The sequence below is a fragment of the Triturus cristatus genome, chromosome 4_1, assembly GCF_964204655.1.
Source record: "Triturus cristatus chromosome 4_1, aTriCri1.1, whole genome shotgun sequence".
NCBI classification, from domain to species: domain Eukaryota; kingdom Metazoa; phylum Chordata; class Amphibia; order Caudata; family Salamandridae; genus Triturus; species Triturus cristatus.
In genome coordinates, this window is record NC_140585.1 from 34,186,711 (window position 1) to 34,214,149 (window position 27,439).

General features: G+C 47.4%; 1 protein-coding gene across 4 annotated transcripts in view; it reads right to left on the reverse strand.

Annotated features, from left to right (window-relative positions):
- The window catches only part of SERPING1 (serpin family G member 1), a 142,816-nt gene that overhangs the window by 73,784 nt on the left and 41,593 nt on the right, over nt 1-27,439 (reverse strand). For all 4 annotated transcript variants that reach the window (XM_085651408.1, XM_085651409.1, XM_085651411.1 and 1 more), the window contains exons 3-5: nt 22,048-22,933; nt 13,166-13,309; nt 6,119-6,322 (exon numbers count right to left, since the gene is read on the reverse strand). In XM_085651408.1, coding sequence (XP_085507534.1) covers nt 6,119-6,322; nt 13,166-13,309; nt 22,048-22,933 — 1,234 coding nt within the window. The remainder of the gene's footprint in view (nt 1-6,118; nt 6,323-13,165; nt 13,310-22,047; nt 22,934-27,439) is intronic.

The window sequence follows — 27,439 nt, forward strand, 5'->3', positions numbered from 1 at the left end:
GGCCACGATCGATCCGCGCACCCTGCCGATCATGAGCTGCATTCTAATTGGCTGTCAACACTTCAAACCAGGAAGTGTTGGCAGCCATCTTGTGCCTTGGTAGAACCGAGGCACAAGAAAGCAGGGAAACAAACGCCAAAAAAAAAGAAATGGGGGCAGGGTAGAAACACCCTGACCCCTTAGAGTTGCTCTGGGGGAGTCCCAAAAAAGCATTTTTTTGTTTTGTTTTTTAAAATCGGCAGAATTCACGCTGGGTGCCCAAACCATCCTAGAAAATAAAAAAAACAAAGTGCGGGCTCCTGCGCTTCGTTTAATTGACGCCCCGGGTGGGCCAGGTCCCGGGGGCAGTAAAAAACATGTGTGGGGGGCCCAATCCCCCCCCACAATGCCCCGTGGACCACCACCCCCCGGGGCTTAGCATAAATATTTGCGGGGGCACACGGGCCACGGGGCGCGTTTGCACAGTGGTGAAGGGAGAGGGGGGCCTGAGGTAACATGTATGCAAACACGCCCTGTGGTGCATTTTAAGTTGGGGAATTAATTCCTCTTCAATTCTGAGGGTCCTTGGGGGCCAACAACCTCACCAGGTATCTCCAGTAAGCGCCACTGCGCTGCGTTGCAGAGAGGTTTTATAATTTACTTAGTGGTGGTAACTACCATATTACTTTTCTACCTAATTTTGTATCGCCTGTGTCCAGCTAAAGGGTGTAGGTGATTACAAAACGAATGCGCTTTTAATGCAACATAGGTGTGCAGAGGTATTGAACATGTTATTGATCTTTGAATTGAGGAGTAACTCTGTGTGCAGCTGACAGTTGACGATTTGTGTCTATGGAGAATTTTTTTCCAACAGGGCAAGTGTTGTAAGCAGCCTTGAGTTATCAGATAGAATCATCTCTTTTAAGTGTAAATGTTGTATGTTTCAGCTAGCTGGTCTGGACAGAATGCCTTCTGCTCCTGTGGTTACGGTTTTTAAGTTCCTTAGTTTTAACTGCAGGTCCTTCACGAAGCATCATGCGGAAGTGTTTGATTTACTTTATGAGGAGGCCCCTGATGCTGCATTTCTAACCGAGACCTGGCTTTCTCAGGACCCACTAGCCGTACCCTGGCTCGCCCTTCCTCAAGGCTATGTGCTGAAGACCGTAAACAGAGAACGGGGACGTGGCGGTGGCATTGCCATAATTATTAAAGATGTTTATAGTTGCAGCTTTGTAAAAGATTCTATCATAGGTTGTGAAAGTGCTATGTTTAAAATTATGTTGTCCCCTAATTTTACCATGTCAGGTCTTTTAGTTTATCGCCCTCCGGGACCTGCGACTTGTTTTAAGGAGGACTTTCGCACTAAGATTGCTCTCTACGCCGGTAGGGCAGCCAATTTTACCATAGTGGGGGATCTTAATCTCCACCTTGAGTTGCACGAGAAAGCGGAGATCTCCAATTTTCTAGCTGATATGGAGGCTTTTCAGCTTACTCAATGTGTTCTCAAGAGTACCCATGAGGCAGGGCACTTGTTAGACCCTATTTTTTCAAATCTTCAATCTATACAAGTCGCTTCCCCAGTTCCTCTGGCTTGGTCGGATCATTATCTGGTGTCTTTTTCCTTACAATTGCAGGGGAAAGTAGTCCCCTCTCGCCCAGCTCCCATAATGAAGCGTCCTTGGCACAAACTAGATCTTGGCCAACTGTTGGCCTGTTTGGCAGAGAGTAGGCCTCCAATGCCATGTGATGTGGAGGCCTCAATATCTTGCTTCCACGAATGGGTTGGCCTTGGCTTAGACACTTGTATCCCAGCTCGTCTGGGAGTAAAAAGCAGAGGGTCCTCAAATTCTTGGTTTGACGCCTCTCTTGTTTCAGCCAAAAAGGGCTGTAAGCATTTGGAACGCGTCTGGAGACGTTCCTATGACGTCTCAGCTAAGCCGGAATACCGGGCCGCTATAAAACAATATCATCATCTTATTAGAAAGGCTCGGACTGAATATGTGGCAAAGGAAATTGTGGCCAGTACTAACCCTTCTAAGTCGGTATTCGCTCTACTTAAGAGCATGAGAAGTGCTGGATCTGAGGTTACTTCTCCGATTGCTTCTAACCAGCAGTGTAGTGAGTTGGCCGACCACTTCTTGGCTAAGGTCGAGCAGATCTACTTGAACCTGCCTCCGGTGGATCAAGGCGTGGGGAGTGAGGTTTTCATCTCCTCTGGCCCATTGGTGGGTAGTAGCTTAACTTCTTTTCCATCTTTATCTTCCAATGAGTTCCTTGCTCTCTGTCGGAAGATTAAGTCTGGATCCCCAGCCGACCCTCTCACTCCTGCTTTATTTTGCCAACTTCACTCTGTGATTTCTCCCTGGGCCCGGGGATTGGTAAACTTATGTCTTTCCTCTGCAATGGTTCCCAGAGCGTGGAAACATGCAAAAGTTCTGCCACTGCTTAAGAAGCCTTCCCTGGACCCCCGGGAACCGGCTAACTACAGGCCTATTTCCCTTCTTCCCTTCCTGGCCAAGGTGACTGAGTCCCACGTTAATGCTGTTCTTTCAGAGTACATAGGGCATAATGCTATCCTTGACCCTTCGCAACAAGGGTTCCGTGAACATCATGGGACTGAGTCTGCCCTATTAACAGTGTCGGAGGCTATCAAGGACAGTCTGGATAGGGGTGATTCCGTGGCTTTGGTCCTATTGGACCTTAGTGCCGCCTTCGACACCATTTCTCATGCGATTTTACTAACTCGCTTGCCGGAAATTGGTGTCGAAGGTGTGGCTTTAGACTGGTTTCGTTCCTTTCTGAATGATAGGTCGTTTCAAGTGTCTATGCCTCCGTTTTCTTCCCAGGAGCATGCCCTGCCGCGGGGCGTTCCACAGGGCTCTGTTCTTAGTCCTCTCCTGTTCAATCTTTATGTTCGCCCCCTGGCTGCGGTAGCTAAGAGCAAAGGCCTTGCATTGGTGTCATATGCTGATGACACCCAGCTGCTGATCTCCTTTTCTAAGAATTGCAATGATAACATAAAGAAATTTAAGGAGGATCTTTTAGCAGTTGCCGACTGGATGGCGAGTAACTTTTTGCAGCTTAACGCCAGCAAGTCCGAGATATTACTGCTCGGGAAGGTCCAAGATGTATGGTCCGATGGATGCTGGCCGGAACGCCTTAAACCTGCACCCTCCCCTAAGAAAGTCGTAAAAAACCTTGGGATATGGTTCGACCAAGATTTGACTTTTGATGCGCAGACCAAGTCTGTTGCTGGGGTGTGTTTTGGGCTCCTTCATGGCCTGAGACCGTGATTGGTTTTTTTCCTCCTGAGGTACGTCAGACCATAGTTCAGGCCTTAATCTTGTCTAGACTGGACTATGGGAACGTACTTTATTTGGGCGCCAACAGAACCAGCATCCAACGATTGCAGCGGGTTCAGAACGTCGCTGCGCGCTTGATGGTAGGGCTTCCTAGGTCTAGCTCAGTGACGGCTTTGCTTCCTAAACTGCACTGGCTTCCGATGGAAAAGCGTGTTCAATTTAAGGCTCTCTGTATGGCCCACAAAATCTTAGCGGGGCAGGCCCCTTTGAGCCTGGCCAATCTTTTAACAACCTACACTCCCAGCCGCCCCTGAGATCGGCAGGCTGTGCGCTGGTCTGTGTCCCTCGTATCCATAAGGCCAGAGCTGGAGGTCGCTCCTTTCGGAACCTTGCCGCCAAACTCTGGAACTCCTTACCGCTTTCTATTAGATCTATTCAACAGCACTTTCCTTTTCGTAAAGCGATAAAGACTTGGTTGTTCTCTGGTCCTGCTAAGTCTTTATAGATTGTGTAGCCTGCTGTGTCTGTCGTTGGTGTCTGGTCTGGGTCAGGGCCGCGCTGGGACGCCCCGTTGCTGGGGCAGCCATGCGCGCTACAAATCGAATTAATAATAATAATAATAATCTCCGCATGACAATTTCTGTTTAACATAGAAGACCATGTGCACCAGGTACTAACCTATGTACAAGTGCTTGTTAGCGTCAGAAAAATGTGTGATCTGTAAAGTTCTCACCATAGTATGAAGTCTGCAGATAGTATGATGTCTGACACCTTCAGACCTTGGTTATTTTAAGCGAACAGTGCCTTCTTTGACAAGTGTTGGACAGAGTGTACACTGTTCTTAGTAGATACTTTTTAATACTCTGTGGTGTATTTCTCATAAGAGTTTCACTGTCTGCAGTGTGTTACAGGGTAAACTTTCTCCATAGAGTAAACACTTTTTTACTCATATCATCTTCTTTTCTGAATGTAGGTTCGGAGACTGTCAGGGGTTTGATGCAGATAAAGGCTGTCCGTAGTAGGGCTTTCATTTTGGAACAGATAGAGGAACTTGGCATTCTCTGAACAGTTGTATACATATTGACACCGTATGTAATGAGGGTTTCCCATCCATCTGTGGATGATTGTTAATGTGAAGTGAATGTTATAGGGTAAATGTTGCACATCACCCATGCTTGCTGCACCTAAGGGAGTTGTATCTGTGATGCATTCATGATGCTTCATATTATTCTGACCTGTTTGCTTTGTTCCTTCCGACCTCTAAGGCCGTACTAGTTTATAGAGCAATGTCTGCAAAAGAAACTTGGGTGATTACATCAGTGTTGCCATTAATGATGTAATTTCAGATGTCGCATTGGTGTTATCAATGATGTCATAGAACAAGTATTATGTAAAGTAACAAGCAGTGCGGCCAAACCCTCGCAGGCAGCCTAGCCCCCAACTGAGTCCACAAGTCTTAAAATGGCAGCCACATGTTGCGGCCGGCCACTCAGATCACGTGTTGCAAGCTTGTGGTACCGCGGTGCTCCGCAGTCACACCACTTCACTATATATACATACATTTTGATTCTCGGTATCACTGGCGCTGCTGTTGTCTGTGGACTTCAGTCTCAGGAATTCTGATCGTTCAGGTAAAGCAACCAATTGAACTCGAACACTGATTGTGCCTCTACTGTTTCTCTTCTTTACACACTGAAGGCCAGAAAGACCTTTCTAGAAGTGGAACATGACTGAAGTGACCTATGGGTTACTGAGGCAGAAAGTCATAGTGAGCATGCCATAATCTCACCCATCATATCCTGTGTGATTTTAACCACATACCGCCCTTAGTAGAACCCTGTGCTTGATGGACCTTAACTTATGTGGTAAAAAAAATACTTCTCTTTTCCTATCATGAAAAGCTCTGGGCTGGACATAGTTTAATGTCTCTGTTGCATAACTGTTCAAGCTCTGAGTCTCTTCCCCCACAATTCCTCCCCTGAGAAGCTTTTAACTACTCGCTGTCGGTAAACTGAGGGCCAAGTGTGGAAAGTATTCATACCAGAGGCAAACGACTCCAACCACCATGGTTGTGAGCCAGTAGCTCCTTTGTACCCCAGTCCCCTGAAAACAAACAACTTTGATTAACCAGGGAGAGCAGGTAGGCAGTCTCCGCTGGTGGGGTTCTGGTAAAAGGGCCTGTACCCCAGTTCTATAATCAACCAGTACTAACCATTAGTAGTGTCATAGACTGATCATGGGAGAGGTAGTTACTCAAGCCAAGAGGAGCACCACTTTATATGGAACCAAATCCCTTAAAGGAGTCTAGCTGTAGACTCTGCTGTGAGCAACATGCTACAACCACAGCCATGTCTGGGTACACGTGTCTAATGTACAAGGAAACATTCTGCGTCTGCCAGAAGGATTAAATGAGGAGCGGGCGGTCACATGGACACAGTGGCAGGGACCTTCAACCCTCCATAGGTTGAGGTTTCATCAACCATCATTTTCCTATGCCTCAATGAGATGCTCCCGCTTGGGCTGTGCACTCATATCTATCAACATACATCAGTTATAAAGCAAGAGTTGAAGATGCGTATGGAGTGTAAATTGTTTTCCAAGAATGCATTATTGCAGGAGCGATCCTTATTTAACATAGCCTCCTAGTGCTAGAAATGAAACAAAAACTTCCAATATCTGTGTGACTTCACGATCACCCTTGTTGAGGTAACCATTATTGGGGAGACCTTCTTGATTTGACTACTGACTTGTAGACCGACAGCTCAAGTTTGGAGTCATGCAAGTGTTCGGTGTGGGGGCGAGGAGTCGAGGGATGTAAAAGAATCACATGTTCTTACCCTGGAAGAAGATGGCGTTGAGAAGGAGGAGTTTCACGTTGGGTGGTATCTCGTCCAGGAGTTTCTTGATTCTGTTGTTGGTGTGTTGTGCCACCCAGTTGTTGACCATCTCCAGGTTGGCGCTGGAGCTTTCGGTGAGCGGCTGTGGTGTCACTCTGTAGAACTCTTCAGACTGATTCAAAAAGAAGGGGTTCATGGTGAGGTCTGCAGTGAGAAACAGAGGGTCACACAATACATCTGGGTTGTTATTGTGAGTTGTGATAATCAACCAATGCTGCTAGACTAAACCACGCAGTCTTGGGACTTTAGCCTCCTCTTCACCAGTGAATGCCCCATGTTGTCATTCAAATGCAACTCATTCTGCATTACAAACCGAAGAGCACTGGGCCAGCAGAGGGCGAGTTATTGGCACAGGTCAGTTTAAATGCGTGTGTGCAAGAGATGCTCATTCTTATAGGACTTGAGAAGCCCCTAAAACTACTCATCTACATGCATACTGTGTCATACATGCAGCTCGTACATGTATGACACAAAGCCACAGCTAAGTCTATGCTGGGTCATACATAAACTCTATGGATGATCACTCAGATCCATGTTTATACGTGCCTGCTGGGTCATACATGCAACATAGATAATACATACACTGCATATATGGATCACACAAAGTCCTATGTACCTGCATGCTGAGTCATATATAAAATATGTGCATGATAACTCAAATCCATTTCTATACGTATCTGCTGGGTCACACATGCAACTAAAACACATATATTTAATGTATTTTATTTTGTATTCATTTGTAAAGTTTTAGATCGCGTGAACATGACCCTTGCGGGCATCAGAGCGCTTTACAAGGTACAAGGAGACAGGTAGAATAAAGTACAACCATCATCAGGGACGGAACAAGTTATGACAGAATCCCCCAGAGAAACCACCAAAGGGTCCAAGACGGACAAAAGCCAAAAATAAGAACATAACATGGGGAGAGATAAGCATGCGTGCAGACAGAGGGACACATCCTGTCCGGGAGTAGAGTTTGTGGATTCTAAGACAGAAATGTGTTGAGCAGGTGAGGGGTTCAGTCTGATTTCAGGGGGTAGGGCGTTCCAGATTCTTGGGGCAATACATGGATCACCTAAAGTCCTGTGTACCTCCATGCTGGACAACACACAGGGCACATACTGCTGCACCTAGTGCCAAATGTTTATGTCCATGCTGGATTATATGCAAAGTGTATTCAATAATCAGCCAAAGTCATAGGCGCTGCATTTATAGAGATACATATATAGACAGTCCAGAGCCGTAGGTGTGTATTACTGCTGGGTCCTATATACAGTATTGTAGGAAAGTAGGATCTGCTTTCATTGTCTCACCCACTTATTGCCTGGTTGGAAAGTAGGATCTGTTTCTTATGGTTACCCCCACTTTTTGCTTCATGTTTTAACTAGTCTGACTGGGATCCTGCTAATCAGGACTCCAGTCTATCTGCTTTCTCCCTAAACTGTTATGCCATGTACTCCAGAGTGGATACTGGGGTACCCTTGTCAGTACCTAGTATATGGTACCCATGTACCCAGGGCATAGGCGCCCCAGAGGCCTCCCATGTGCTGAAGCATGTTTTAGTTCACCCATGAAAGGCCTTGCAAAATGGAACAACAGGCTTGCCAATGCAGCCTGTGTAAGTTGGTGCATGCACCTCTTATTTTAGATATAGGTTTCCTATTTCTAAGGGTCACTGCGCTTAAAACCTATAAGTCACCCCTATAGCAGGCCTTAACAATCCTGAAGGCAGGGTGCTTGGTTCTAAGTGAGAGGTTGCCCCTGCATGAGCAGGACACCCCTGCAGCCTATGGAGTCCATTCTCCCAGGTTGTCAGTGTATCAGCCATTTAAAACATATAGAGTGGCATTATGCGACAGTGTAATGACTAACTCTAAAACGGCTGAAAGTAACCCTATTGTGTTTGTTGTAAAACATTGTGGAATCATACCCCCACACCGGTAACCGGTGTTCAGAAATGAGATTTGTGAGGTCCCTGGTGTTCCCAGTACCAGTCTTCTGGTCCTGGGCAGTACAAAATGGTTGCTGCTAACCAGAGACACTTTTCTGCCCTCCTGCTGCTGAGCCAAGCTCGAGCAGAGGAAGGTGGAACAATAGGCAAGACTGTAAAACAGTAGCCCAATAGTATAATTTTAGGTTGGGTAGCCCCCTCTTTCCCGAGGAAGAGATCAAATTTGAACGCCCTCCTAGGTTGAGAGTAGCCCATACAAACTGCGAAAATAGCCGATCAAATCTTAAAAGTATTGTGTTAGTAAACTCTAGAGGAATAGCTAAAAAAAAAAATACAAAATTTTGTGAAAGAAAATAATTTTAAGGATATTACAGCGGCCCACAATAGACAAATGTAGATTGTTAAGGCGACTCAGGTCCTTCTTTGTCTCTACCACTAAGGGGTCCATGTTTTCACAGACTATCAAATCAATCTCACACAAGATGTCTACCCCTAAATATTTTGCTTTAGGAACAACTCTTTTATCGGTCCAGTTGATTCTTCTATTTACTATAATTTGGGGTTTCCCTTTATTTAGTGCATATCCGGACACCGTGCCAAATAGGTGAGCCTCCTGCTTCATTGCAAGCATAACTCTCTCGGGATCAGCGGTCACAAGGGCTAAGTTGTCTGCGTAAGCCTTGATTTTTGTCTCTTGGCCAAGTCTACAAATGGCAGGAGTGCCCTGGCTCTCCTCCAGCCCTTTGATAAAAGGATCTATATACATAGAACAAAGCAGCGGGGAGCGGGGCAACCCTGTCGGTTCCACGTGCATGATTTTAATTTGCTCCGACAATGACCCATTAATAGAAACCCTAGCTATAGGGGAAAGATATAACGCCTTAACGGCCTGAATGGCTTTGCATGATGCACCAGAGAAAATTCCAGGAGACCCGATTGAATGCTTTTTCAGCGTCGAGAAGTATTAAGGCCATCGGGTCTCCTGAAGTCTGGGCCACATCAAGCAGAGTAATGGTCCTCCGGATATGCTCCGTGGTCCCCTTATTGGTATAAAACCGTGCTGCCACCTAGACACAAGACTTTCAATTTTAGGCGATAGTCGAGATGCAAATATTTTAGAATACATTTTAGAATCTCCATTGATGAGAGTGATTGGGCAAAACGAGCCCATTTCTAATGGAGATTTGTCTTTTTTAGGGAAGACAATCTTAGCAGTAGCCCACGATGGGGGGGGGGGGGGGGGGGGGGCATTACGCCATTAAAGATTTGTGTCACCACAGAATAAAAAATATCCTTGATTTTAGAAAAAAAAACTTTGTAAAATTCGACTGGAATACAGCCTTCCCATCTGGTAGATTAGCCAAAGCCATAGAAATTTCGTACCAAGAGGAGTTGTTCCCGATCTTCCCTACCAAGATGTGATAGTGAGCTAGGATTGAGGTACTTTTCGATCGCTAGCTGCCTGTCCTCTTGTGTACCAGTACCCTGTTCAGAATAGAGACCTTGATAGAATTCGTGAAAGGCTGTTCGTATTTCATTGGAGTTACTGGTAATAGCTCCAGAAGATGTTCTAATAGAGTGTATCTCATTTGGTGATCTGTTGCCTAATTCTCATAGCCAACTGATGGCCAATCTGCTTGCTGCACTCGTAATTTATTTCCCGAGCGGCAACCCACTTGGCCGCAGCTCTCTGCCAGTATTGAACTTATTTCTGCTTTAGTGGCAGCTACAGCGAGCTGTGCTGGCTCTATCTCTCCTCTGGTCTGGACTGCGACAATAAGGTTTTCCTCTGCCTTTTCTACAATCTGAGCTTTCTCCTGTTTATTCTTTCTAAGTGAGTATTGTAAGGTTTCTCCTCTAGCACAGGCTTTCAGAGTGTCCCACACTGTCATGGTAGAGGCTGAATTAAGGTTAGTGTCTAGGAAGTCCTGGATCCAACTTTTCATATGGCTTTGGTATCCCTCTTCGAATAATAGTGGTCTCTCGCAGCTCCAGGACGAGACTTCTTTACGTATAGCCGAGCCCCGTATGTTAAGAATTAGAGGGTTATGGTCTGATAGAACTCGAGGAGAGATATCAATATCGCTGTTATGAATCAAAGAAGAATAAACAAATAAATAATCTAAACGTGCGAAGGAATGATGAGGTGCTGAGTAGAATGTATACCCTGGCTGATTTGGTTTCAAGCAAGACCAAACATCCACAAGCCCATGCACATGTAAGAGATTTTTTACGGCTTGCAGGACCTTGGGTTTTCGGCTTACAAACCCCTGTGGATCATGCTGTGGATCATGCGCTCCCCAGTTACTGGGCAGATTGATATTGAGATCCCCGCATACTATAACTGGGAGAGGCCAGTATGCTAATTCCCCGGAAACCCAGTTAATCACTCCGGGGCCGTCCACGGTGCTCCCATATATGGAGCAAAGGGTAAAAGAGCATGTAGGGGATAGTCGACACTGCTAGCGCCCATCTTCCCTGGGGGACAAATTTAGCCCGAGTGGGTTGCAGCAAGCGCTTGTAGTGTGCTAGAATGGCGACCCCTCTTGTACGTGCCCCCTGTGATGCTCCCCCGATAAAGCTAGATCCCATAGTTTTTAGAAGGTGTGTCTGGGAACCCTCTATATGAGTTTCCTGGAGGCAGACTATGTCAGCCCCCATTAAGCACAATCCTTGAGCTGTTTTCTGTCTTTGTCGGGTATCGTTCAGCCCGCAGATGTTTAAGGAGACAAGTTTGATATGTGTTGTAATTGTCAGGTTGATTGTCAGGTTGATTTGTTAAAATTATTAAAGCATTGTTGAGTCAGATACATACATACAGGCATGGGAGCAACATTATAAATCATCGGCGCTCTGAAGAAGACTACCCATCCTGATAGAATGGAGTAACCAATTTCAGATTGTTGCGCATTCTCTTAGCTCTAAAGACAAATACTCGCACAGGTACACAAAACAGTAGACTGAAGTCCATCATTTGTAGTGGTGCAGATTTGTCCTCTGATCATAGACCGATGTCCATCATTGGCAGTGGTGCAGATTTGTCCTCTGGTCATAGACGGAAGTCCATCATTTGTAGTGGTGCAGATGTGCTCTCTGGTCATAGACTGAAGTCCATCATTGGTAGTGGTGCAGATTTGTCCTCTGGTCATAGACTGAAGTCCATCATTTGTAGTGGTGCAGGTTTGTCCTCTGGTCATAGACTGAAGTCCATCATTAGTAGTGGTGCAGATGTGCTCTCTGGTCATAGACTGAAGTCCATCATTGGTAGTGGTGCAGATTTGTCCTCTGATAATAGACCGGAGGCCATCATTTGTAGTGGTGCAGATTAGTCCTCTGATAATAGACCGGAGTCCATTTGTAGGGGTGCACATGTGTCCTCTGGTCATAGACTGAAGTCCATCATTGGTAGTGGTGCAGATTTGTCCTCTGATAATAGACCGGAGTCGATCCTTTGTAGTGGTGCAGATTTGTCCTCTGATCATAGACCGAAGTCCATCATTGGTAGTGGTGCAGATTTGTCCTCTAGTCATAGACTGAAGTCCATCATTTGTAGTGGTGCAGATTTGTCTTCTGGTCATAGACTGAAGTCCATCATTTGTAGTGGTGCAGATTTGTCCTCTGATAATAGACCGGAGTCGATCCTTTGTAGTGGTGCAGATTTGTCCTCTGATCATAGACCGAAGTCCATCATTGGTAGTGGTGAAGATTTGTCCTCTAGTCATAGACTGAAGTCCATCATTTGTAGTGGTGCAGATTTGTCTTCTGATCATAGACTGAAGTCCATCATTTGTAGTGGTGCAGATTTGTCCTCTGATAATGGACCGGGCGGCCATCATTTCTATTGGTGTAGATTTGTCCTCTGATGATAGACCGGAGTCCATCATTTGTAGTGGTGCAGATTTGTCCTCTGGTCATAGACTGAAGTCCAGCATTTGTAGTGGTGCAGATTTGTCTTCTGGTCATAGACTGAAGTCCATCATTTGTAGTAGTGCAGATTTGTCCTCTTGTTATAGACTAAAGTCCATCATTTGTAGTGGTGCAGATTTGTCCTCTTGTTATAGACTAAAGTCCATCATTTGTAGTGGTGCAGATGTGTCCTCTGGTCATAGACTGAAGTCCATCATTTGTAGTGGTGCAGAATTGACCTCTTGTCATAGACTGAAGTCTATGACCATAGGACAAATGTAGCAGATAAAGCTAAATGGACTCTGCCATAAGGACTGTGACAGGATGAGGAGGTAATGGAGGTTCGAACATACTGACCACCTGTCTGTCTGTATGTCAATCCATCCATCCAACTTATTACTGAACAAACTGTGTTGAAGCCAGACATGGTCGGCATGACTCGCAGGTGCGGGGGTTAGCGCAGGGAAGGGGTCACGCGAGGAGGTACGTTTTTTAAAAATTAAAAACGTACCTTCGCCTGTCCTGTCTCGAGTCGCGTTGTCTCTTCTCTGAGTTCCAGGAAGCAGGCAGCCTCCCTTCTCTCCCCTAAGCCAATCAGAACGCTGCAATTATAGCGTTGTGATTGGCTGGGACGCCAACCACACAGGCGTCTATGGGGAGGACAGTTTCTCCAGTTAGGCTGCATGCAGCGTACATGGAGAAAACGGAAAGTGCGTATGACTGATTTGGTCGGCCCCGGGGCTGTCCAAACAGTCAGCGCCCACAACAGTGGGAAAGCCACTCCTCCCCTGCCATGGAGCAGGACCCCAACCAAACCCTTCTGCTTTCTCGCAGTGCGGGAAGCAGAAACATAAAATGGTTTCTATAATACCATTTCAAGTTTCTGCTTCTCGCACTGCGAGAAAGCAGTAGGGCGATGCTCCTCCGCCAACATGGAGGAGCCGCCCCTGGTTGAAGCACCAATTGTAAGCTCTTCCCAGACACAGCTTCATTAGGGACTAAGTCATAAACTAGCGCCTTGAAGACTATGGTCCACCGCTGATGAGAAGAGCTGTTCCTTTAAGACATATGCATGACCCACCTTCACGCCTGGGAGGGGATACATTAGTTGGACATAGCCACAACATTACCTTTCTGGTAGAACATGCCCGAGGCAGACTTAAAGCCCTGGGAGGTGACCATGCTTCCTAGCGTGCTGTGGACGCAGTCCGACGCGCCGGACTCCAGGTCAAACAGAGCGTCCAGGAGGGTGTCCTTCGTGTCCCCACGTGCACCTGCAAAGAGAACCAGCACAAAAGGTGAGCCTATGGAAGGGGAAGCAGGAAACAGCACTCAGAAATAGTGGTGAGACTCGAATGCCCTAGGGCGTAGCTTAGATTTCGGCGGGTGGGTTTCTTAGTTAAAACAGTGACAGATACCCCGTCCGCCGAAATATAAATCCCATATTATCCTGTGGGATATTTCGGCAGACTGGATATTGGTCAACGTTGTGACAGAGTAACCCACCTACCGAAATCTAAATCAGGCCCTTAGTGAGATTCAGGGGGGTGCGAATCTCAAATTTACCAACTAAAAAAAGCAGTGCCCGCAGGGCAAATGAGTGGGCTGACCGAGATCAGGCTGGCTGGATCCCTCAAGGAGCGGGGTCAGTACTGATTGGCATTAGGTGGACCTCTTTGGCTGATTTAGAGTTTTGTGGACAGGGTACCGATTTAGAGTCAGGCTCACTACAAATTTTACATCGACGGAGTAACATTCAGTTGCACCGAAACTCCCTCCGATGGCCCGATGGAGTGGATGGAGTGGATGGTTGGATGGCTTCTTTTCAACTTTCTGCCACACCAGGTATATCCAGGCGCGGAGGGACAGAAAAACAATGTCCCCCACACCATGGATGAAAACTCCTGTGGACTGGGATCATTTGTGTTTTATTTTTCAAAAACAAACTGCTGCTTTAAGAAATGGTGAAAAATAAAAAGCTTCGGAAAACTTTGATGGCCGGCCATCGTGTTTGACGGAGCCATCCATCAAATGTTTTCCTACTTTGACAGCGACCACCATGACGGAGGTACCTGTCAATGTACAGAGATTTTGGTGATGCTCCAGATATACGGGATTTTGTTAATCTGGGGTAGCGTCAATATCCATGGGTGCTGTGTTGGAACACCCACTGCAACGCCATGGAACGCCTCGTTGGCTCAGAGTAAGGCAATGCTGTGCTGTGCGTTGCCTCGCTTCATATATAGGCGGCCATGCAGGGTGGTTTTGCATCGCCTCATAGATATGATTTCGAGGCCCGCGCCTCCTGCGACGCATGCCTCGTGTAAATAAGCCCCTTAGTTCCTGATTCAAAAATGAACATGTTAAAACCTCTTAATGAAATCAGGATGACGTGAAAACCAATATGGGCATATCAGACCTGACTCAGGCTCCCCAGACCCAACTATCAAACCAAGAGTGCATTTATTGTGGGGAAGGGGGGGGGGGGGGGTCACACCCTGACCACTCCCACTAAAGCTACGCCCCTGGGAATACCCTCGCCCTAACAATTCTCCGATCCAGTGAGTTCTCCAAGAAGGAACAGTCAAGGGTACTTGGATACCGCTGTGGTCTTTTTCACTTATCTCCTGCTGCAAATACTACTTTTCTTGTGTTCTTCTTGGCTACAAGATTTATTTTCCTCTATGTGTCTTGGTGATAAGAGTCTTCTCCCTTAAAGTCAACAACAGCGTTTCAAACAAGCTCTTTGCGGGTCTGTAACAGAGCACAAGATGGCGGAAAGGGGATCACAAAGCTGAAAGGATCTTAATGGGTTGAGTTGTAGGGTGTTTTAGACCTGTTGGGGAACACAGACGGGGGGGGGGGGAGTGTAGCATGAGATGTTTTGGGATCAGCAGGGCCAGGTGCTCCCATTCGTGTCCAGGAGGAAACAGCCATAACCACGCAGCCTACGCATGACTACACAATGCAAGCGGAACCACGCATGTCTAAACCACACATATGCCTTTGCCACGTATATGCGGGGTTCAGACGTTAGTGGTAGTTAGCGCTCTAGACTCGGAGCGAATAGGCGGGGACGTTTTTAAGGTTTTAGGGCTCAATGCGGGTCGTTAGGGCACTTTATAGGGTGGGGAGGCTCATTTTAGGGCTCAGATTGGGGGGCTAGGTAGTTTGCAGGTCCGTGTTTTAGGGCTTCAGGGCAGGGGGTCTGTGTACTTTTAATGGCTGGAAGCGTTTTTAGGGCTCAGGGTGGGGGGCTGGGTAGTTTGTAGGGCTGTGCTTTAGGGCTTCAGGACGGGGGGTCAAGGTACTTTGTTGGGCTGTGGGGACAGTTTTAAAGCTCAGAGCGGGGGGGGGAGTTGGGACGTTATTTAGGGATAGGGTCAAGGTTTTAGGCCTAGGGCGGGAGGAGTCGGGGTCATTTTCAAGGCTGGGGCTGCGTTTTAGGGCTCAGGACGGGGGCTAGGGTGTTTTTAGGGCTGAAGTGGGGTTCGTTTGTAGGGCTGGGGGCTGCTTTTCGGACTAAGAGCGGGGGACTGGGTGTTGTTTTTAGGGCTGGGGTCAGGTCGTACTCAGGGCAGGGGCTTTATTTTATGGCTCAGGGCCTGGGCTAGGGTGTAACCATAACCACGCATATGCCTTTACCAACTATGCCATAACAGCGGAATCCGTGCTAGAGTCATGGGTGGTTAAGACCTGGTTGTTGTTAAGACCACGTTGTTCAGCCATTTGTTGTTGGGGACGGCGTGTTTCCATCATACAACCGTGTCCCCATAGTCTAGTACAGGAACCTGTAGAGGGCAATGTGTTTTGCCAGAATCAGTCTGGATTGGTGTGGAAAGGAGAGGGGGCTGAAGACAGTTCACGTGCAACATCGATTACTGCGACGGGACGGCTCTTCGGAGGCAGCTATGCGTTATATACATTTCTTGTCCTGTATATTGTATTCCCACAGCAAACAAGAGTTGTGTGAGAAGCAAATAAAGGGCCAATGGGGAATAAGTGTAGAGTAAGCGGCAAAAGAGAGGGCAAACACAATAATGTACATGAAACAGTCCCAGAGTACTGAGGAGGCATTTTGAAGCCTGGAAAGGAAGGTGGGAGTAGACCTTTCTGCCGTTCAGAGCAGCGGACCACTCCAGGTGGATGCTGGAATCCACCAGCACTGGGGCTCCAGAGTTCTCTGGTAGTGAGACTACATTCCATCCTGAACACCTCTGTCGAATTGATACCTTTCAGCTTGATTAAGAACTCGGCGGACGGGTTACTCCATCGCAACCGTTAAGGATATCCCGTCGATCACCGGAATATAAATCCCATAGGATATAATGGGATTTAGATTTTGGCCAACTGAACATGCGTTACTGTGGTGACGGAGTAACCTGTCCGCCAAGACCTAAATCAGGCCCGTAGTCCGCCATGATATAAGAAGAAGTAATATTCTGACCTGGTGAGGGCTGCCCCTCATGCATCAAAACAGATCTTGAAGTCCGGTTAAGACTCTAGGGACATTTTTGTATGGTCCGTGGGTATGGTGGTCATGCTGTGTCGACGTGCATGGATGACTTCACTAAATTTTCTGGAGGAGTCCATTCTAAGCTCATAGACAAACCTTTTTACTGTAAGTAGCAATATACAGAGAATGCTGACTCAGCATTAGAATGTTTCAAGAACGGCATGGCCACAGATCGGGGCCTGGGCCTAGCTCTCCCTGCACGAACAGTATTGGAAGCTCCGTGGTTATTCTAGGGCTGTGCAGTGCTGAGAATGGCAGCTGGCTCAGATTGTCCAAACGCCATATGTTATGTGCGATGTTATGTGGACTTGTATAGCACACTATCTCCCAGAGGGTATCCTGGTGCTGAGTAGGTGTGAGTCTAGCCAAGCCTAGGGCCCAGTGGGCCTGCTCAGAAAGCCAGGCCTTCAGCTCCTTGTGGAATTCAAGCGACGAGGAGGCTCTTATGTGTAGTGGCGGGTCGTTCCACGCTTTAGGAGCGATGTAGGAGAAAGCTTGACAGCCGGATCTAGTTTTTCATTGGCTTGGAATGTGTCTAGAAGGTTTTCGATAGCTGATGTAATTATTCAGGTATGCTTGGTCAATGTTTTGTAGTGCCTTGAAAATGTGGGTGAGGAGTTTGAATTGTGTTCGTTTGTGTGTGGGGATGCAGTGGAACTACTTCAGGTGTGCTGTGATGTGCGTGCGGCGCGGGAGGTTGAGAGAGATTTTGGTTGCCGAGTTCTGAATAGTCTGCAGCCTTCTGATTAGTGTTTTTGCTGATTCCGGCACAGAGGGTGTTCCCGTAATCCATCTTGCTTGTGACCAGGGCATGCATGATGGATTTCAGGGTGTTGATTTGGAGCCATTTGAAAATCTTCCGGAACATTTTCAGGGTATGGAAACACGAGGCTGTGACTTAGGCGATCATGTTGAGTTTGGTATTAATGACAATCCCGAGGTTCTTAGCGTGGGTGGTGGGTGTGTGTATCAGTGCTAGTTCTGGTGGCCACCAGGTGGAGACCCATGGTGATGTGTTCTTCCCGAAGACCATTATTCCGGGCTTGTCTGTATTCAGCTTTAGATAGTTGGCCGTCATCCAGTGGGCGATTTCTGTCATGCAGGCTTTGCACACCACATCTTTTGCTCCTTCAGAGGCAAGGGTGGGTCCGGGAGGCATCACTAGCAGCAACTGCAGCAGATCCAGTTCTGTGGTGAGAGTGTCACCCATTTTATCACTCAATAATAGGAGCTTGCGACAGACCACTGGGCGATCCAGCTGATCCATAGAGCTATGCGCTGTGCTTCCTAGCGTCCACCTACGCCACCCCTTTCCTTCAGAGGGTGAGGCCTCGATCCTGCAGATGTAAGGGCTGGCCTTGCTGCAAAATGGGTCTAGAAGTGTGAACCCGGCAGAGAGTGGCATGGGGTTTTACTCCATTTATATTTTGGACCCCTAGAAGAACGAAGACCGGACACCTGTATTCATCTCCTCTTTCTGAACCCGTTCAAGATGCTGACCCTGAAGCATGTCCTGTTGGCCTTGAACTCATGGTTGGTGTCCCTGGACCTCCAAGACTCCTAATTTAAGCTTCCAAATCTCCACGCTCACAAGCACTACTAGAGATTCATGGTGGTTCCCAACACTTTCAGATGCAGGTCTTCTAATTGACTGAGAGCAACCAAAGGGTCTGTAGGAAGGTGCTGGTGGTTGTGGCAGCTTCTCTGCAAAGGTTTGTAGTGCCATACTTGGACTACTGGCTGGTGAAGACCAACATCCCGACACTGGTCCAGGAAGATATCCTGCATCCTGTTGGTGCCTCACACCAGATGGTGGATGAATGCCCTACAGTTGTGTCTGAGGAGGCCGTGGTTGCAACATCGGGAGAGTCTCTCGGCTCAGGTGCGGATCTTCCACTTGATGCATCTGGATCTGCACCAGCTAATTGAGCCTTCGCCAACTCAAGTCTTTACAGGTTTAGGCTAGCGTGGACATGGATACCTCTACGCTGAGCTTGGTTGCTCATCTGAAATACATGACAGCACAGGGCCTTTGGTCCGTGTCTGAACATCGCTTGCCTGTAAATGTGCTCGAGCTGGGGGTGGTCCCTCTTGTCCTGAAGGTCGTTCTTCCATCCATCTCAGATGGCAGCCTCTAGATCTGTTGGACAACACCAACAATGACCACTAGATCAACATACAGGGCAGAACAGGGTTGGGGAGCGATGGGGAGTCTTCCAGTAACAGCTCACCCAGCAGGCTTCTTCAATGTGAAGGCAGCTGCTGGGGGACCACCAGTGGGAGCTACTCATTCAAGCGACAGAGGTGATCCCCAGAATGGAGTTTCCATTCATGGATCTCTTCATGATAGCCCACAGCATGGGGCTTCCTCAGCTTTGTACCATGCACTCCGTCCCTGGGGGACGGGTTCAGGTCCAGCTGGTCTCGGGCCTGCTGCTTCCTGTGATCCCACTTCTGTCAGAAGTATTGTGCTAGGGGTGGGATGATTGAGCACAGCGGATTTGGACTGGGAAAGGTGGATATGATACGCTGATCTGCTGACACACAGCACTCGATCGCCCCCTCCTCTCCTGTGCAGATTATGCATCCAGCAGGAAACTTGTAGTCGAAAGCGAGTACCTTTTTCTTCTTGATTCGCTGATGTTCCTGGATAAACTATTGCTAACCAGATTTTATACTCCGATAGCATTGAATGACTGTGGTTTAATCTTGTTTTTGACCAAAAATTTGACTAAGGTGCACAGTTCCTGGTGGTGGTGGTGGCGGTGGTATGTGGTATGTGGTAGAGTGTGATGTTATAAGGATCCAATGAAAATGTCCTCACTGTCCACCAAGTGGATGTGTAGGCGTTACAGTGCGTCCATTACTAGTCAGGGTGGAAATCGCTTATGGCCCCCTCCAACAATCCTCTCCGACTGCGCATAAACAAACCGCTGATGGAATTGGAAGACTGATGAATTCTTTCGTTTTCTATAGGTAAGACTGGCGCAATGTCCTTGACGATGGTCCCCGATGTTCACAGTTCTCATCAATACCCACCTATTTGTTTCACAAATAGGGACCTTGGCTAATGTTGGTAAAAGTGCAGGGCCCGATGTACAAAAACACTGGTTGCAAAAAGGGGTCACAAATTGTGCACCGACTTTTAGCAGCCACTGCGAGCGATGCACATATAGACAGCATTGCACAATGTTCACTTGTAGGGGATTGAAGATGACATTTTTTGTGGCTGGTCGCTATTTGTGACCTACGAGGATGGGCCACAAACACGTGGATGGTGACTTGCAAGGAAGTGCGGACCACAATTCTTGTTTTTGAATTGGCATTAAAGCATCTGGTGTTAACTTATAAAAAATCCCCCGACTCCCATGGGACAGCGGGGGATTGCAGGCTCTGGACATCAGGACGTATTACTGGGCAGCTCATATTCAACACACAAGACTACGGTTTCAGGGAGGGGGGCCACCCTGTCGCAGTGATGCTGGCCTGGCTAATCCGAACGAGATTGGGCTTCTGAGCTGGGCAGCTGCAGGAGGGCGACCCGTAGCGCGCGGTTAAAGCTGATACATTAACACAGGGATAATGTCACGCCGCAAAGGCTACACAGATGAGGTCTGACCAAGCAGGAACAGTGCCCCCGGTGCCGGTCACTCAGCCCCTGGGACTTATATCCAAAGGGGGTCCACGTGCCCTGTTGTGGGGGCTTTCTGGAGAGAGGTTATTCAAGTACTGGGGTTTCGACTGAAGTACAATTGTTGCCCAGGAGGCTGTTGTGCCTTCTGGGCCTGGTGACCCAATCCAAACACACTAAGGGCCATATTATCAACATTGGCGTTAACATTATCGCGGCTTTGGGAATTGGCACGATGGGTGCGAGTGGATTGTGGGGTACGACACAGATTGAGATATGGTGGGACTGACCAGGGGGGGGGGCTAGAATGGAGAAGGACATGGTGGACATCTGCTTACAGCAAGAAATCGAGGAACCCACTGTGGGGGATGGAGCGGGCTCAGGCGATGAGTAAAAAAGGACTATGCCGGAGGCTTGAGGGGTGCAGTGTTCACAGGACGCTGGCGCCACCATGTGTGATGTACTTCATGTCCTGGCTTCCGGGAAGCACGTTTGCCAAGTAATGCCTCTGCATCAGGATCTGCGGGGGTGGGGGGAGGGACTGGGGAATGTTAGTCTCTTCAATACTGTTTGATCGCAAAAATCAATAAAAGAAATACGAGAAAAAAAATCCCATTTGGGAACTCACCGATGGGCCAGACATGGGCAGCTGTCCAATGGGGACAATTTTCCTCTTTGCAAATACGTTACCAACTCCTTTGAAGAGTCAGTCACTTTTCAATGGTTTACAAACACAATTGTAGTTGTTATCGATTGATGCATACCCTATGAAATGAAATTAGAGGGTAACGGCCTTTACAAAGTGACCTGAGCCACGTGTGCCCTTCCCCACAAGCGCAACCATGCCTGCCTTAAGCACGCATTTGCGTGGTTAGCGCAGTACGTGATCTAGATGCGTAGATGGGCGGCTATAGGAAGAGGAAGGATCGGGAGAGGACGTAGACTGCTAAGTGGGGCTGGGTTTCGGGGAGTAGTTTTAGGGGTGGGGGTAGTTTTTGGGCTCAGGTTGTTTATAGGGCAGGGGGCCGGGTTTTAGGGCTCAGGGCGGGGGCTGGGCCGGGTAGTTTTATGTTTTAGGAATGGGGTCGTTTTTAGGGCTGGGTGTCGGGTTGTTTATAGGGCAGAAGCCAGGGTTTTAGGGATCAGGGCAGTGGGGGTTGGGGTAGTATTAGGTTTGAGGGATGACATCGATTTTAGGGTTCAGGGGATGGACCACATTGTTTAAAGGGCAGGGGCCAGGGTTTTAGGGCTCAGGGCAGGAGGGGTCGGGGTGGTTTTAGGAGTGGGGGTAGTTTTTAGGGCTTAGGGGGGGTCAGCTTGTTTATTGGGCAGGGGCCAGGGTTTTAGGGCTCAGGGTGAAGGGGCTGGGGTTTACCACACAATCCTATACCAATCATGCCTTTACCACGAACTTGTGTGGTAAAAGAATGCGGTGTTCAGGCTGCGTTGTAGAGGCATGTGTGGTTTAGTCATATGTGCCTCGGTCATACAACTGCAGTTAGAAGGTGAAACGCCTTCATGCCATTACTAACTGCGATTCAGAACCCATTTTGGAAGTTGAAAAACTTTTCTGACTCAAAAAACGGGTTTATTACATAACAGAAAGTCATGCTGCAGTCACAAGCCCTGTGAGGTTGTGAAATGCTGGGTTTGTATATCTTGCCTATCCTCATTGGGCAGAGAGGTGATATGACAGATCCCGCTCTTAAAGACGTTCTCTTAACCCTCGCTCCTTTGAGTGATTCGTTCACTCAAACTCACACACTCCCTCGCCATGGAAGCAGTATCCATCTTTCTGTTTTTTTAGTGAACGAAGGAGATCAAAATATAGGCTCACTTATGAGGGTATGAACCCCTTATCTTACCGAGAAGGAGCTGAGACAGCACCATTACGATGCTGAGTGGTGAAAAGATTGCGTTCGCAGTGCGATCCTTTTTGAGGACCTGGTGAAAGAGCCTGAATGAGAACTTGGTTAGATCGTCTGCCAGATTCTTGGTGTCGTTCCGCTCTGCCTCGTCCGCGCACTGTGGCCAGGGTTTCACAAATCCATTCTGCCTGCACCAGTTGGGATCCTCCGTGGTCACGGTTGTGGGTTCCTGGGTGGTAGAGGGCCTCATAGTGGTGGCTTCCTCCGTGGTCACGGTTGTGGGTTCCTGGGTGGGAGAGGGTATCGTAGTGGTGTCCGCGTCAGTAGAGTGAGGCTGATGCTCACAGTAGTCAGGGCTGTCTTCCTCTGTCTCATTCTGGTTCACTTTTGGCTCCTGCTGTACCGGATGGCTGCTCTCGTTGGATGGAATACGGCTTGTGAGGTTGTTCATGTCCTCATTTTGCTCAAGATCTTTCTCATCAGTCGTGTTCTGAGGCCGGACCTCGGTCTCTCCTGCAGAGTCTGGTCTCTCATGCTCTGATTTTTGTTCATTGTCATTTTGCTCTTGAGGGTCAAGTCTGTTTAGCTGAGGGTTATGAAGGTCTGTGGTATCTGGAGGTCGCTCCTGCTCAAGGTTTTGATGGCTTGAATTCACCAAGCCCTCAGTCTCTGCCACATCTGGCCTTGGTTGGTGATCAGTCACAGATGAACCACTTGTTTCTCTATCAGTCTCTGATTGTGGCAGCACAGAAGCGGTGATCTCAACAAAGGATTCCCCTTTTCCTTGAAATATTTTGTAATCCGTGGGTGGTGGGCATTTAATCCCGGTTCCTGTATTTTCTGCAGCACTGGTAGAGTCAGGTAGTGCTTTCTCACCTGCAATCTGGAAAAAGAAGAATAGGAAAACAAAAAGCAAAGAGAAGAGTTAGGGGCTTGCACAAATAGGTCTTTGCACATGATTCAAGACAAGAAAAAGAAGGGCGAAAGGTTAGTAGAGGTCAATCGTTTACTCCAGCACTCATCACTTGCTGCATCGCTACGGATTCTCTGCATGGACACTCTCTTTCCACTGTGAATGCTTTTCTGCACAAACAGATATCTACAGGGAGTTCAAACATTGTTTCTCGGAGGCTCAGAGTTAGGCTGCAGTTGAATGATATCTTACTGATCCCAGGAGATTCTACCAGAGTTGACCAGTGTTGGTCCATGGCAGAGGAGGGAGCCATTGATACCAACACGAGATCATTCACAAAAAAATCATTTACAGAGAGTGAGTCCAGCTGGGAGTGACTTACGGAGTGAATGGTTAGCCTGAACATTCTCTCGGAATGCTCCTGCCCCATTCGCTCCCCATTGAGTTACGTGCAACAACTCTGATAAAACATGTCAAGACAAACCTTTCTAGGTTTCACTACAGACATATTTAGCTTCTTGAAGATCTCATGCCACCAATTCCTCAAACAAGTACATTTAAAGTCCAGAGAAAGAGTGTGGTATAAGTTGGTCCCCTGAAGCGATTGGCTGTCATGTGTTTTTCATGGTTTGCCTTCCTGGGTGGAGGGTCCATCGAGGCCAAGAAATGTTTGTATGATTAATTGTCAGACTTGTGATTCCATTAGGTTTTGATAATGTGGCACCAAGCAGGCCTGTTGTTACACTGCAGATGTGACAAGATGTGTAGCTTGTGACTGAGAGCCAGTATGTGTCTTTGATGTTTTTACTTTGCTGACACAGCATTCTAATTGCTGATTTAAGGCTTTTTGTATGGGAAATATGTGCTTTCTTGAGGGCTGATTTATATCTCGGCGGACGGGTTACTTCCTCACAACAGTGTTGGATATCCCGTCTGCCGAAATATAAAATCCATTGTGTCCTATGGGATATCAGTCACCGTTGTGATGGAGTAACCCGTCCGCCGAGATCTCAATCAGCCCCTTAGTTACAAAGAAGGATGGGCGAATTTTATGGGTTTTTTCCTCGGCGGTGAGTTGTGGTTTGTGGGTGAGGGCAGCTTTAGGACATACTTCAGTTCACTTCAGATGAGGTACTTTTGTCTCCCCCTGCCAGATGATGTATGAGGGCGAACGGAGACCCTGCTGCCCCCACAGCTCCTTCGGGGATCGCTGGGTCTGGTGCCTCTTGGGCCAGAATTAGCGGGTCTTGGTTTTGAGGACTCGAGATTCCAGCCCCAGACACCCCAGAACACATGTGGTTGCCCGGAGAAGCATCCTCAAAGGGCAACTTCTAATGACAGCCTGAGCACTCAAACGCCATCTTCTGAAAGTTTCTCATTCTTTGGGGGTGCAGCACAGTCTGCTCAGTAAAGGGCCCAACTCCCCCCTTCCAAATTGTAGTTGAAGATGTTGCGTCATCGTGAGATTTTCTTTCTCACATTGAGGCACCACCCGGCTATTACAAAACACTTCCATTAACAATAAGCCGGATCGATCGCCTTTGCCAGCGTTTGGTTCTTCTTGGCAGAATAATCCTAGAATCAGTTTAGTCTCTAATGGCAGGGTGCTACTATCCCAAGAATTCTGAATGGTATTGAATCAGTTTAGTCTCTAATGGCAGGGTGCTACTATCCCAAGAATTCTGAATGGTATTGAATCAGTTTAGTCTCTAATGGCAGGGTGCTACTATCCCAAGAATTCTGAATGGTATTGTGAGAAGATTCCCAAGTCATGAAACACTTGCAGGCTGTTTGCAAACATTCAACATCTGTTAGAGGGTGAGGTCTTCGGTCTGAGGCACGCGCTCTTCCAGTTTCACATCTGTGGCACCAGGACAAACAGCATAAACATGGAATACCTGTACATGTGCACTGAGTCTGGTCGACAAAGAGGCTCATGCAACAACCTACGCTGATGAAATACAATCTTCACCGTAAGAGCTCACTGCAGGAGTAGCGCAAGAATACACAACTATCCAGATGCGTGTTAATGCACACATAAAATCACGAGCTGCTCGTGAACAATCTTATGACGTCAAATTCCAGCTTTCTGTGGACAGCGGCAAACTCTGCTTCAGACTTGAAGTTGACCAGGAAGTAGTAAGCAGAGGAACAGACAGCGCTAGAGCTACTCAAACAGAGATGAAGCTAAGCTGGTTGGGGGCTGTTCAACACATCAGCATTGGAAATATCTCTCACAGATCGCGAAAAGAAGACCAAAGACCATGACAACTACGCCCCCACCTACACCAGATCCTAATGTGTCTTATAGAACTTGTGCGCCAGCCACTGTCTTATTTTCCCCTCACAAAAAAGCCAACTTAATAAACTTAGTGGACCTGTCATGGCTTGTGAGAATTTGGCCTGCTGTATGCTGTCCACTAGTTAAAGTGGGCACCCTGAACCAGTCCAAACAACCCTTATGGTGATTTAAGAGGTCAAAGATAACCTTAGAAAGCTATCCAAGTGGTAGCTGTGGAGAGCAGACTTCAGACTTAGTCTTGAAGGAATGTAAAGCAGCTTGTTTTACCAGAATGCAACCTTATAGTATGAAAGAAGAACCACACAGTAGTTATAAAAATATGTATTTATTAATATAACACTTTAGTACTAAACTGAGACAACTGTAATTGATATAATATGCCTGTTCGGAAATGTGTTGTTAAAATGCAAATCTAAAATGTCTTTTTTTTTAAAACACTCTCTAGTACGACACAGTGTCTACTACATGCAGATAATCACAAAGCACACAATATATAGCACAGAAACAATTGCAAGCAGCACTAATACACAGTGGGCTCCAGGGGGAGACTAGACCATATACTAAAATAGTGGTATAAGTAACACAACTCGAGTCAAGACAGTGTTTAGAGGATGTAGAATCGCTGGGACCCCAAGGAACCACCCAAGGTGAGTAAGTAGGGACCCCACGGAGGGCGGGTTCAGTGTGGGAACACAACCCTGTGCATCGTACAATTCTATGGGAGAGTCGCGGTTTTAAAGCTTAAGGACCCTTCCCAATGGACTTCAAAGAAACCCCGTGGAAGTTAGAAGGTTGGAGATCCACCCCACCCATGGATACCATAGTACCAGAGTTACCTATTCCAGGGAAGCCGGGTGCATAGATCTGAAGTGGCCTCGGAAACCGCCGTCGATCTCTATGGAGAACTTCGAAGAAGAGCAACTGCCGGGAAGAAGAAAGGTATCCGATGGAATCCAAAGGTGGATTCTTGGTGAAGAGTACCGGAAAGCAGAGGGGACAGAGTTTGGGTCACTCAGGAGTGACCAGGAGCTTGGTAGACGAATGCCCACCAATGTCGGTGCTTCAGGTGCTTTGAGGGGGTTCTTGACTCTGCAGCTACAGGGACCAGGAGACATCGAGGATGACCAGGAGCTGGATGTGAGCTGTCCCCCTTAAGATAATGCTGGAGAAGCGCATCCACGTCTGTCGGATTCTCTAACAGGAACCACGGACCCCAGTCTTTACCTTTTTAAATAGCGGGTGAGACTACGCTTTATACACATACAAATCTAAGTTTTTTAATTCTAGTGCATCGACCTAACTTCTGGTCCCTGACCCACTCTAGGTTGCCCCGCCCAGTCCTGATGAAGATCCGCATGGCCGAGGAATTAATCGCCCTTTTGGCCTCAAGTCGGATCGAAACGTCGACGCCCTTTTAATTCTGCCTGGACCCTGAGCCCGAATCCCACGTGCCATTTTGGAATTTATTTTCAGTTTGAATCAATATATTACTGTGATTGTATTTTGGCCAGGCTACTCTAGGACAGTGATTTACAACCAGTCCCCTTGTGTTATGCTTTGACATATCGAATTTCCTATGTATTTCTGCGGAAATATCTACTCTTATCACTTCACTCTTGAGCACCCTGTCTTCTGCACGTCTTCCCTTGGAGCAACCCCCTATTTGTTCTAATTGTTATATGTATTGAATACTGCTGTGGGTCTTACCAATCGTTTCAAATAAATATATGGTGATCCAGAATGTGGTCGTTGCTGCACTTTTTATGTTGAGTACTTAATTTACAAATATGTTAAGTCACAATCATTGATTGAATTGAAATACTGGTCCAGGACCATTGTCTTTTGTATCAAACATTACCCAGGTCCTTGACTATTTTTGGGTTACCCCGTTCTTTGTAATGGTCCCACAAAGGATGTTGAGTACTGAGGGGTCAGAGTCCGGCTGTAGCACCAACAAGCCTTGGCAACAGCAACCCATGAAGAAGGTCAAGAAAAGTTACAGTTCGAGCCAGCAAGGTTCAGGAGACTCACCACAGGCAGGGGAGTCAGGGCAAGCCTGGAACAGCCAGGGGAGCCCAAGAAAACCAGTGTTGACCCTCAAGAGGACCCACAGGCTGGAGACACAGTAGTCACGAGGGGACCTCAAACAGTTTCACAAAACAGCAGCCCACCGA